The sequence below is a fragment of the Oryzias latipes genome, chromosome 22 (genome assembly GCF_002234675.1).
Source record: "Oryzias latipes chromosome 22, ASM223467v1".
Classification (NCBI taxonomy): Eukaryota; Metazoa; Chordata; class Actinopteri; order Beloniformes; family Adrianichthyidae; genus Oryzias; species Oryzias latipes.
The window spans coordinates 20,360,676-20,373,575 of record NC_019880.2 but is presented as its reverse complement, the minus strand read 5'-3'; the positions used below and the strand labels follow the sequence as shown (position 1 = coordinate 20,373,575).

Here is a 12,900-nt window from a genome sequence, read left to right as displayed (position 1 = left end):
GGATGGATGGATAGATGATGGATGGATGGATTGACCCATGGCGCCGCAGGAGTCAGTGATGCCTCCAAAACAGAAGGGGAAAAAGGTTTAATTTATTTCATTTTATCTATCTGTATCTAGGGGTGAAGGTCTTTTTTGTTTTGGGGTGTGCGGGTGCCCTGGGAGGGGGACATTGAGCTAGTTCCTCAGCTGCCTGCGACGCTGGGCTCCTTCCTTGCTGACTGTCTCTCAGCACTGGCTCCGTCTCTGGCTGAGGGGGCCAGTTGCTTGCCAGCACCTTCCCGCTCCCACCCAAAAAAACTTTTCACAGATGCATATGGGGCTCCGGGAACTGGATGGGTGGGACATGCTGGCGGGGCTCACTGGGGGTGACTCTCTTTGAGACCTCGTCTGCACCCGCCCCCCATTCCACTTTTACTTGCATATGAGACACCTTGATTCATCCAGGGTCTGGTGGAAGGGGGCAGGGGGGCTCATTTCTCACCGGTCCCCCACCCACCCCAATTTGAACTCTCACTTTAGACACCACACACTGCATGTTGGCACCACACACGCAGCAAACACACACTTACACAAAGGGGCCCGGTGTGTGTGTGTGTGTGTGAGAGTGCATGGGTGAGGACAGGCCCGAGGGCTACCTCGCCAGGACTCGCTGGGGCTCGCTGGTGTGTGAGGGCGCCGGGGGGGGGGGGTGTACGGGAGGAGGGCCTGAGGAAGGTGAAGGGTGAGGGGGCTGTAGAGGATGGGGGGGACATTTAAATCTGAGGTCTGATATGTCTGCTCAGCTGCTGGACTGATGCAGATACTCAGAAACAAAAGGGAAGAACGGTGCACTGTGGTGCAGTGGTTAGCGCTGTTGCCTCAAAGCAAGAAGGCCTCTGGTTCAATTCCTGGCTAGATGACCTGAACCAGAACACCAACCTTTTTGTGTGGAGTTTGCATGTTCTCCCTGTGCACATGTGCCCCCCCCCCCTGTGAGTGTGTGTGATTGTGACCCTGAGACAGACTGGTGATCTTCCCCAACGAGTGGCCTCATAAGGGACAAAACTGGTTTAGAGGATGGATGGAAGGACAATGAAAGAAACACTTCATGTGAATGTGTGTAATGTTATGAGTAGCTGTGTTTCAGCTAACTATCAAATTGCACAAGGTGGTATTGCGATAAAAAGTTTGAAATATATTGAAAAAACGTTTTTGCGCTAGGAGGAGGAGGTTTTTGAGATGTATACAAACTGACATATTTCCCAAAACTGCAATGGAAAGACTTTCTTAAATAAAATGAGTGATGTGACCAACAACCGGATGGCGATGCCCTTCTTGGTAGGCACTGGTGGCCTTAGTTGCTGCACAGCGGGCTCCGCCCCAGGTCCCGCGGCGTCACAGCTCATCTAAAGTTGAGCGTGTGTGTTAGCCTGGGGGCGGGGCTGACAGCATAGACTCTGCCTGGAAGGGGCAGTTATACACTTTGTGATGTCACAATGTGCGGACCCACTCATTTTCATGGATTGGGAGGGGCTGGTGCTCAGAGAGCAGGTTTTTGGAGGAATACTCAGAAATGAGTGAATGGATCAAAATACCACTTTGGGGATGTTTATAGTGAGGAATGGACATTATAAAAGACTGAAAAACTCCAAATGTTTATTTTTCATGATTTGGGCCCTTTAACAGGGCCCCAGATAAAACCTAGAATGTGATGCTCTTGCATGTGGATGGCAGGTCTGAAGAGGTTCAAATAAAGAATTCCATATTCTCCAAAAAAAAAAAAAAAAAACAACCAATAACATGAGCTAGTCATGAATATTCCTCATCATATTTATGCTACCACAACAGTTCTAAAGAAAATCCTTCTGAATTTTGAATAATTTAAATTTAGATGAATCACATCTAATCAAAGTTGTTCAATAGTTTTTAAGAAAATGAATTCACCAAACTTTATGACTAACTATCATGTATTATTATTCCAACTACGTCACAGAAGTGCTCTGTTTCAGTGGTAAATGATAATAGAAGGTTAATAAAAGAAAATCGGATCATTAAATGAGTTCAAGGATCGGATCGGGACTCGGAATCCTTCATATCAGCTGATTAAAATGGATCAGGGCCACAGACCGGGACTTCAGATCTCTCCTTTGGATGTAGATTTCGGGGGAAAAGATGATCTGCTTGTTGTTGTTTTTCAGAGTCCTTTTATCAACAGATGGGTCCAAAGTCCCGAATCTCTGAGTTTTTCGGAACATCTTGGGGCCGCAGGAGCTTCTGGATCATCCAAATCTTCGGTTCTTGCTCCTTTCTGGGTTTTCCGGAGCGGATCCAGAACTGTCACGCCGCTGTTCTCGCGCGCGCGTGCGCGCGTGACAGCTGAGCACGCGGGAACCCGCTCCACAGGTCTTCCCGGTGACTCCCCGCCTCCTCTCAGCCGCTCCGCAGCAGTTCGGCTGCGGGTCTCCTCCGGCGGACAGCATGAGCAGGTCGCTGAAGATCGGGCGCCTTTTCCGGTCCAGCTCCTCCGACAAGAAGGACTCCCTGACCGATGAGGCCCCGCACCGGGACGGCCCCGGGGCGTGGACCCCGGGAGCCGCTCCCGAGGGACCCGCGGACAGCGCTACACTGTCCCGGGATGCTGAGCTTGTTTCCCCGGCGAAAGGAATGAAGAGAATCGGACTGCTGTCGTTACGGAGGAAGAAGAAGAAAGCCCGGCAGAGTGAGGAGGTCTTCCTCCAGGACGACCGCGAGGAGGATCCAGAAGACCCCATGTGAGTGTTTGGAGGGGCCCCTCGGTCCATCTGTAGGGCCACGGCCTTTGAAGTGGTCCTGCAGAAATGTAGAGCTGAATGTTTGTGGAGAAGCAGCTTCTGGTGGCGGTTTAGCCTGAGGCTGTTGGTGGAATCTGAACCCGGATTTGAACCTGCAGTTCAACTTTAACACCAGTTTAAAAAATGCTGCCAAAGGAAGTGAGATGTCAGCCTCCACCAGGACTCCCTTTGGAGCCTGGGCTCTTAGCTCACACCTGACCCCTGACCCCTGACCCCTTTGGCCCTCTGCTGGACCCTTTCTGACATTGTGCAGCCCTGCATCTCTGCGCACAGCTGCTGCCGCTGCTGCTGCAGTCACAGCTGCTGCCGCTGCATTTCTGCATCTCTGCAGCTGCATTTCTGCATCTCTGCAGCTGCATTTCTGCAGCTGTGACTGCAGCAGTAGATTTTCCCTCGTGGTAACAAGAACTTTCAGATTCAAAGCTTTTTTTTATCTGGCAGTTGGGCTGAGGGCAGTTTGGTACTTTTTTTTTCCGGCAGTGATGGTTTTGCTCTTCATGTAATGCATGTGTGACGTATCGTTTTCAGACATTTGAGGTTCAGACTTCAGCATCTAAAAGAAAGCGATGACTGATGTCAGCGTCCGGTAGAAATGGTCAGAAAAACTGACTTTTAGTCATTGCCACAGGCTTTTTTTTAGCAGAAGGATGAAGATGAGGCTTCAGTGAACCACAGAACGGTCCTGTTTAGAGGTTCTGGGGTTATTTTATTAAAAGGACATGCTAACAGAGTCTACGTTTGTCCTACTTTGAACATTTGATGATGGATTGTAACACGGCACATGACCTGTCCTCGTGATCTTAATTAGAAACGCTGCCAATCAGAGACAGAAACCTGCCGTGCAGGTGTGGTTTCCCCGTCAGCTTGGGCTGAATGTGACTCAGTCCAGAGGTGTTTTCCTCGTGTTTTTAAACTTGCACAGGAGCTCGATAGAAACGGGTGAAAACGAAGCTGAAAGCATTCAAGAGAATGTCATTGGTCATTAGAAAACCTGTTGCTCAGCTGCTGGTTACCTGTTAGTCAGGAGATGCTTCAGACTTTTAGAGCAGGGGGGGTCCAACTCTATGGGACAGGGGTCAAAATCCAAAAGACGCTTCAGGTCCCGGGCCCAACAGGATAAACATTTATGAAATACATGAAAAATATACTTTAATTAACATAAATATGAATAAAAATAGACAGGACTATTATTCTGGAATAAATCAAAGTCAACTTCAAACAATATTCATAAAATGACTAAACTAAAACTAAACTAAAGAAAGACAGAATCAAAGTGACCCGTTTTTTATTTAAAATGCTAGTTTAGTGAAGATTGAGAGAAAGTCTTTGCTGAGGAGTTCTTGTTTTATCTGACAGCCCGATGAAGGAGATGTGGGTTTTTATTGACTGGAGCTGTGATTGGTGGCCCAGTTGCTTCATGAACGTCTCAGACTCTTGAACGTTTTTTGGAGTTTGCATGAATCCTCCACAGGTGGAAGGATTGCTTCGGCCTCCAAACGAAAACACGGCTGACTGCCGTCAAACAGAAGCAGCCCGTTCAAAAGTACTGATCCAACAGAGCCAGAAGATCCGCTTCGAGTTTGTGTACTGACAGCCAGCATTAGAAGGAACACAGAATGTAGAGATAAAGCATTCTGCCTGGTGAAAGTCAGCACATGCATGGTGATGCAATCAAAGAAAAGAGATAAACTATCAACTCTGCAAAGACGATGTAGATTCCTGCTCTCACACCGTATGTGCTGTGCAGGAATCCCTGATGATCAATGGCTCTGGATTCTGATCAGCTGAACCCGCTCGCTCATTGTTTGTACAGTAGACTACGCTTTGGCTCGTTTCATTATGCTTATACAGGGTGCTTATTAACAGTCTGGTTAAGTTCTGCAGTGATGTTTATTTTGAACTCAGTTTCCTGTCAAGTTAGTCTGATTTGTGGACCACAAAACAAGAAGATCTAAAATTTTCAGATGGGAATGCTTCAAAATACCTCAATTCTGCAGAAATGAAGAACAAAAGAAGACTTTTCCTGAATTGGAAATGTTCTTTACTTTCATCCACTGCATATATCTGCACATCTTTTTTGTAGGAATCTGACATTATGTCATGTTAAAATATGCTATATTTCATCGTATTTAAATATTTGCATGCATCATGGAAATGAACCCTGCAGGATTTAGAGCAGGGGTCTCAAACTTCGGCCCGCAGGCTATTTGCGGCCCCCAAGATGATATTTTGCGGCCCCCGCCTTATTATGAAAGTTTAATGTTAGTGTTCTACAGTCACACTCACACTCACACAACACTGGCGCAGTCCTATAACCACCAGGAGCACCGTAGGGTTCTGTGTCTTGCCCAAGGCCACTTTGGTACATAGGCAGGCAAGGCGGGAATCAAACCTGATGCTCTGATCAGATGTTGACCGCTCTACCTCTGCCCCACAGCGGTCACCTAAAATCCAGGAAATTGAACTTGTGGTTTAATATGTTACATTTTCTAGCCTTGCTTGTTCAGTTAAACAGCCTTTTGTTCTAACTATTCTTGTTGTTGATTCTGTTTCTTATTTTTGTAGAATTTTGTTTGTGTTTTATTTACTTTACTTCAAATGTTTCTGTTTATTTCTTTACACAAATCCGTTTTTTAAAGATTATTAATTCCTCCTTTGGCCTGATGTGCATTTAGATCCTTTTCCAGCACCAACTGTCCACTCTGTTAGGCTGGAGACATGTTTTAAGACCAGAAGGTGGGACTTTCTCTGCTGTCCGGTGGTATCTCTGCTCTGCGTAGAGGTGAATGTCAGCGTCATCCAATACGAGGACAGTAAAAATGTCTGTTTCATCCTCAGCATCTTTCAGTGCCGTATCAAATGTAGGTTTGGTGAGCGAGCTTGGCACAGCTGTACAGTTTTAGAGCGGAGACTCAGGCGTTTGCTGAGCTTCTGTTTGGACACATCTGTTCACGCCAGCTAATGACAATGCAAACATGGACATGACGGTTTCTCTGGGGAACAGGATGTCTGCCCTTCACTGACACTGACTCGATAATGTTAGTCTATTGAATCACATAACAACTTGGCAGCAAATATTTGCAGTTTACATGTTTGCTTTGCAGCAATAGTATTAACAATACTAATGAAGGAGTAGGGATACTTTGTAAAATATTACTCAAGTGTAATATAAGCTTATAATTCAAATAGTTCATTGAGTAATTGGAAGAAAAAACAACTTCAGTAGGTTTTTATCGTCTCGTGTCATTTATGAATAAAGTTTGATTTAGTTTGATCGAGCGAACAAAAAATACATTCAATGTGTAAAATGTGTTTGCAGATACTCTGGTTTGACTAGAAACATCCCAGCAAATAGACTCTTTGGTAACAAAGCTGATATCTGAAATCTGATCTTAGAACTATAGATCAGGACTCCCCAGTCCTGGTCAGATGGACCGCCCTGCACTTTTCCTGCTTTCTGCTGCCTGGACACATTTGAAGGTTGCGTGGTTGGAGTCCAGTGACAGGTGGATGACAAGGAAGGCAGCAGGAAAAGAATTGACTGATAAGGGGGTCTCCAAGGTCCACAAAATCCAATTGTAGACTGCTACCCCTTGCCCCCATGCCGACTTCCCACTGCCACCGTCTGATTGTTAGAAATCTTCGGTAGCAGCGCCGGAACGCGATGAGGGCTGTTGACGTGGGCCGGGGGCCAGGCAGTGACCAGACGACAATCTGCTGATCCCGGCCTCCGCGGGTCTAAAGACGGCATTGATGCTGCACAGAACTCATCATTGATGGCACCACGGCGAGTCAGAGACTGCAGATTGATGATTTACGGTTGAAGCTGAGAGGACCACAAAGAAGACAGAACATTGTGCGTTCTTGGGAAGGGGGTCTAAGGGCAGGGATGTCCAGTTTAGTTCAATTAGTTCAATTTAGTATTTTCCTATTGAATTCTATGTATTCATGATCCTTTTGATTTTATGTTTAACTTTTTCAATTACCTATACGAAGCCCATCGAGATGACTGTTGTGAATTTGGGCTTTACAAATAAAATTGAATTGAATTGGGAGGCGTGTTGCTTAAACCAGGCGGCCGGTGGGACATGATGTGCAGAGACATTTACAAATCGTCTTATCAGAGCTGCTGCCGCCCAGCTGTCACCCAATTATGTAAAAGCGTTATCCATAAATAGTTTTTTTTAATACCTTAAAAAACGTAAGTAATCCAGCTACCTGCCTCGGCTACAGCAGAGTCTGAAGAAAGCAGTGAATTCGAGGATCTACAGTCTTAATCTGAAAGATAATGAAAGAACTTGGATTGATGACTGAAGGAGAAATGAACCAGAATTCTTGTTCAGTAAAAGTGGTTGTTTGGGCTTTTAATATCTCATAAGGCATGGGAGGTCCCCCTGGTGTTGTCTGCAAGTGGACCCCATTTCAACCATCATCGGGAGTGCTGCCAATAATGACCACTCTGCCAACAACCACTAAGACATGTTCTTTTCTTTTGGCTCCTCCTTTGAAGGGTCCTCACAATGCCCGGCTTGGGACCGGCTTACAAAGGTCTATATTGTGTCCCCTGTTGGTTACATTTAAAGTTCAGAAACAAGCAAAAGCCATATGACGGACAGCAACTGTCATTAAAGCTCTGACTTGATGACAGTCACAAAGTGATGTCTCAGCTATTGTCATAAATAATCAACTTTACAACAGAAACAGAGAAAAATAAGCTGTATGGTTCAGACTTCTTTGCATCTGCAGTTAGATGCCATATTTGGGACATTTTATGGTGGTACTTTTTACTACATATTTTCTTTTACATTCATGAGTGAAAATGTCCAGAAGAGGGCGTGGTCCTTTGACAGATGGACATCAAAGCTTCATTTTGATTTGGTTTGTCCTTGCTAGCTGGACGTTTTTTTAAAGAAATTTTGTGGCATCATATTTTTCCAGAATGGGAACAACCACAAAGCTAAAACACTTTTCTAGCGACCTGATCCAGGTCATCATGAGCCGGCAATGAACAGATGAGGGTTCAACACATCAGTCAGGATGTGCTGTCAGCATGCCTTAATTCAATTCAGTTTTATTAGTATAGCCCAATAGAACAGCAACAGTCGTCTCAATGGGCTTCGGACCGGTAATTGTACTGGTTTGACCCCCTAATCCAGTGCTTCTCAACTATTTTTTGCAAGTCCCCCCTAGGAATAAGAAAATGTTTCGCCCCCCCACCTCCTTCACACACACACTCGCGCGGTATAGCTTAGTATCTATAAAAATTGTGTAAGTATACCTAAAAATGTATCTTTTAATATTAACAAAAGAAAAAAAGCAATAAAAATCCACTTTTAACATATAATAACTTTATTTAGCCACAGAAACCCAGTTATAGTGTAAAACAGAAAAGAAGATAAAAGTGCCTGAAATAAAAAATCTGTCATTCCTCATTTAAACTAGAAACATTTAGACCAACTGAACCATTTGATGCTGAGAAAAATAATTTAATCAATAGATAATACTAAATGTAAATTGATCGGAAACATAAACACAGCAGCACCAATATATTTAATGTTTTCAGTCTGAAAAAACATATAAAAACATAGATCTGATTTTTTTTTCTAAGCGATGGATTGTTTATTTATGATCTCAAAAAATGCATAGCATGAGCTGAGTAATCTAAAGGCACGCCATGATCCTGGTGTTGCACAATCCAGCTCTCCGCGTACGCATTCCACCTGCAGCCTGAGCCCCCTTCCCCTCCCCTCTCCTTCTCACACACGCACACGCGTGTGACAGGAGACAGCAGCAGCTGCACGGACGGCAGTTCACAGTTTCAGGCTGTTACAAACTCTGATAGAACAGATAATAGGAAACCAATAGTGGAGCAGATTTTTTTCCAAGCACTGAGCCGCTGTCACCACCGTGCCCCAATAAATTTGCGCCCCGGGCAATTGCCTGTATTACCTGTGCCTAAAACCGCTACTACTACTACCACTATTGGAGAAGCACTGCCCTGATCCAAGCCCTTTTTGCTGAGTGCATTGGCACTCAGCAAAAAGGGCTTGGATCAGGTCCCATTTTTGGGTATGACTGAACTCACAATCTTCCAGTCACAGGGCGGACACTCTACCACAAGGCCACTGAGCTGGTCATAAGCTGATCATCTGCATTTTTAAGATATCAATATTAATACAATATAGTATTAATCTAAGTAGGGGGATGGGCCGGCCTGGCCCGGTTTATGAAACCATCTTCCCTCTTTGGAGAAATATGTATAATGGATGTAATGAAAATTGTAATTATTCCCCAAACTTCCTTACATTAGGTGAGGTAGGGGGCAATACATTAAATAATTTCTGATTACTAGCTAGTCTAACAATAAGCCTCTCCAAAGAGGAATGTTTTCAGTCTAACTTTGAATGTAGAAACTGAGTCGACCTCTCTTACATGAGCTGGGAGCTTATTCCATAAAACAGGGGCTTGGTGGCTGAACGCTCTACCTCCAACTGTACTTTTACTAATTCTAGGAACCACAAGCAGTCTTGCATTTAGTGTGAAGTGTTCTGTTTGGATGGTAAAGGACTATGAGGTCTTTGATATAGGATGGGGCCATGTAAGGCCTTATAGGTTAACAGGAGGATTTTGTTGAACTTGATTCTAGAATAAACTGGGAGCCAATGGAGCGAAACCAACACAGGAGTCATGTGATCTATCATTCTAGCTGCTGCATTCTGAACAAGCTGGAGACTTCTTAAGGAACTCTCAGGACACGCTGCTATCAAAGAGTTACAGTAATTCAGTCTAGACGTAACAAATGCAATTGACCAACACCTTAAACATCCTAGAGTAGAAGGACAAGCTGAATATTCTACAGTCTTATGTTACGTCAGAGGTGTCCATGCAGGTTATGAGGGTTGATGATCTGCTTCTTGCAGATACCTGCTGCTGATCACCTGCATCAGGTGTGGCTCCTAATGAGAAGCTGCAATAACAGGGTTGTCTGGACAGGAAACTGCAGACACGCTCCTCTACTGTTGCCTATGCTTTTTGATCTGCATTGTCTTCTAGACTAGTTCTGTAGCTTGGTGTCCTCTGCTGCAGTGGGCTGTCTGTGCTGACTGTGCTCTGCAGCAGATGTGTTTTATTCTAAGCAGCTGACATCATCAGGTACCAGAAAAACAATGTTGTCCTGGTCTAATATCAGAAGATGATGTTGGACCCTGCAACAACAGCAATACCTGATTATTTCAAATGCAACAGCATGATGTGTTTGTGGGTCTCTGTCAGGTCTTTTGTGTTTGTGAAACCGAGGAGGGTTAGAGAAGCCCCCGCTTATGGTTTAAGTGTTTCTGTGAAGTTGCCAAAGACGAGCACCGACGAGTTTCACTTGATTGAGGTTTGCCTCACACCTCTCACTAGTTTCCACCGCAGTGTTTGATTCAAAATGAGGCATTGCTGCTGGAGCCGTCGATGCCAGAGGTAGATTGTGTGGTGTGTGGCTTTTATTGATAGTTAAGTCACAAATCCCAACACACCACACTTGTGTTGTCTTTTATGGTTGTCTAATTGTGTTAAAGGGGAGGAACTTGAGAACACATTTTGAACCATTTTTCCACCAAACATGTAAAAAACATCATCTTTATTTTAGTAAAGTATAATTTATGATATTATGTAGCTATGCTGACCCTGAAAGGGATTCAGCAGCTTTTGAAGATGGATAGACAGAACTACAATATAATAATCTTAATGTTTACAATATTTTTTATAATTATACTTATTATTTGAAAGTATTAATTTAATATTTTTAGTACTGGTATTAGTAACACAGAAATGATGATGATGATGATGATGATGGATGCTGAGCCTGCAGCTTCTGTCTGCTGAAACTCTGAAATACTTTCAAAACGTTTTTTCCGTCTGTCCCTTTAGCTTACATCTCTTCAGACCTCCAACATCACATAAGCCGTGCAGCAACATTGACGCTATCATCCGGTCCTGATCCAGATTCCAGCTGATGTATGTTTGTGATGTATGTATGTTTCTACATCAGGATGTAAATATAATCCCGCTCATTATAGTCTCAGACATGGATCAGGGTTACAGCATTGTGTTTGGTGTGAGGTTTAAACTAAGCCGCTGAAGGCAAACCTAGTCTGTCAGCAGAGCTAAGTTAAACCAGGTCAAACCGTTGAACTGGTCTCTGTTCAGTGTGAGCAGCTTTTGTTTATCTCTCTACACATGCGTTTCTCAGGAAGTTCTTCTCTCCTTCGTTGGTTGATTGACAGCTTTTGACAGACTGTCAGTGCTGGTTCAACCAGAGTAGCATCATTTTTGGTGCTGTAATATCTGCACCAGATGCCAGTGACTGTGGAAAAACTGAACTTAAATGAGCCTGACACAAAGCAAATGATGATGGGACCTCAAGGTTTGCTCATTCCACATTGGTCTGTCTGCGTTTCCCACTGACCATTAAGACCAGAGACAGAACCTTACCAAAGGAGCAGAACCAGAGTGAGAGTGTCATCAGGTGATGGAGCATGTGCAGACGCCTGTCAGAGAACACAGACAGCAGTAGAGCATCAGTATCAGGTAAGAAGAGGGTTTCATTGGAGGGAACGGAGCTGACATCAGGGAAACCTGCCTTCAAAGGCTTTAGTGGTGCAGAGGAGACTATTGAACGTGTGACTGAGCTAAAGCTTCTTCAGGGAGGCGGCTCTGCTGCTCTGTTGAGTAGGTTTGAAACCTAACAGTGGTGTTTAATTTGCTGGTGAACGTTTCATTGCAGCACTTTGACAGCCACATTGTGAAACTGCAACAGATCATCTTGTTTTGATTCTTTATTGGTGCATTTTTCCTTTAGTGTTACCCGGTGAACAGGAGTGTGAATCAACACCGTCTCTGACACTCTGCTGTCTGTATGGAGGAGACTAAAGGGAGACATAGAATCAAGACTACATAGGTTTCTGGTTCCAGACCATCTTGTTCTGCTGGCATTGACGGACTTTTCTCCTGGTAAACATGACCCTGTCCAGCTAAATCAGGATTACCTCTGTGTCTTTTGCAGAGTAGAGGCTTTCTGAAATGGTCTGAAAGCTCCACAAACCCGGTGGCTGGGTTAACTCTGCACACACATGTTGCCGTGGTTGTTACTCTAAAGGCTGCTGCTTACTGGCTGCTGCAGAACCGCCCCGTGTTTGGCAAACACTTTGCCTGCAGGATTTGTTCCAGACACTCCCTCATGCAGTCAGGCATCTGTACAAACATCAGCTGCCTGAAACTAGAAAACACAAGAAATGTTCAAACTTCTATTTCTGTTTTCTATTTTGTTGGTTGTGTTTCGTTTCAAACATCACTACAATCCTGCAGAGCGTGTGCCTCCACCTTCTGCCAAGTGGCCTGTTGTGGGATTAATAAAGTATCATTGATTGATTGATTGATTGATTTAAGTCTGGATTAGCCCCATTTCACAGTATGTACTGAGGCGAGGTCTGATCTTTGGCTTTTGCCGAAGCTTTAAGGCTTGTTTTCTGTCATGTGAAATTCGATTTACCAACAGGTTCCAATGACTCATCCAACAATTCTCTCAGGATGAGTGAGTCAGAGGTTGAATATCCTCCATGCCTTGTTAGAGCTTATTCAGTAGCAGCTGCAGCTTTTCTTTCCTACTAAAACATTTGTGGGGCAAATCTGTACGGGGCAGGCAGGTGACCTATGTCAAAGTCAAAGACCGTAGGGCGTCAGTGGTCACGCACATTTTTGTCTTCACACCTAAACAACACACAAGGGTGAAGTAGGTGAGAAGCAGGCATATCGTATGGATTCCTCATCTGTTCAACCCCCCTGAACTGTGTGCACACTGCTAGGAGCCCGGTACTGCTGTTCAGGTGAAATCACCCGTTCGTCATATGTCCGTGTATCTAAGGCTGTATCCAGACTGGACACCTTTGGTTCCCTCTTTGGTTCTCACTGTTTTTCCAATAATCTATACATCAGTAACCCTTGTGCTAACCAAGGCACTTTAACGTTGGGAGTTGGGTCATCTAGACCCACTAGACAGTGCGCTGAACCTTTTTCTTCAATGATTTGTGATCTTTACTGGTGT

At 44.5% G+C, this 12,900-nt stretch overlaps 1 protein-coding gene across 1 annotated transcript in view; it reads left to right on the top strand.

Annotated features, from left to right (window-relative positions):
* Positions 1–2,143: 2,143 nt before the first annotated feature.
* Positions 2,144–12,900, top strand: part of LOC105356978 — a 30,402-nt gene continuing 19,645 nt past the window's right edge. Inside the window, exon 1 of the mRNA XM_023951949.1 lies at positions 2,144–2,753. Within this exon, the coding sequence (XP_023807717.1) occupies positions 2,461–2,753 (293 nt within the window). The 5' untranslated portion in view covers positions 2,144–2,460. The remainder of the gene's footprint in view (positions 2,754–12,900) is intronic.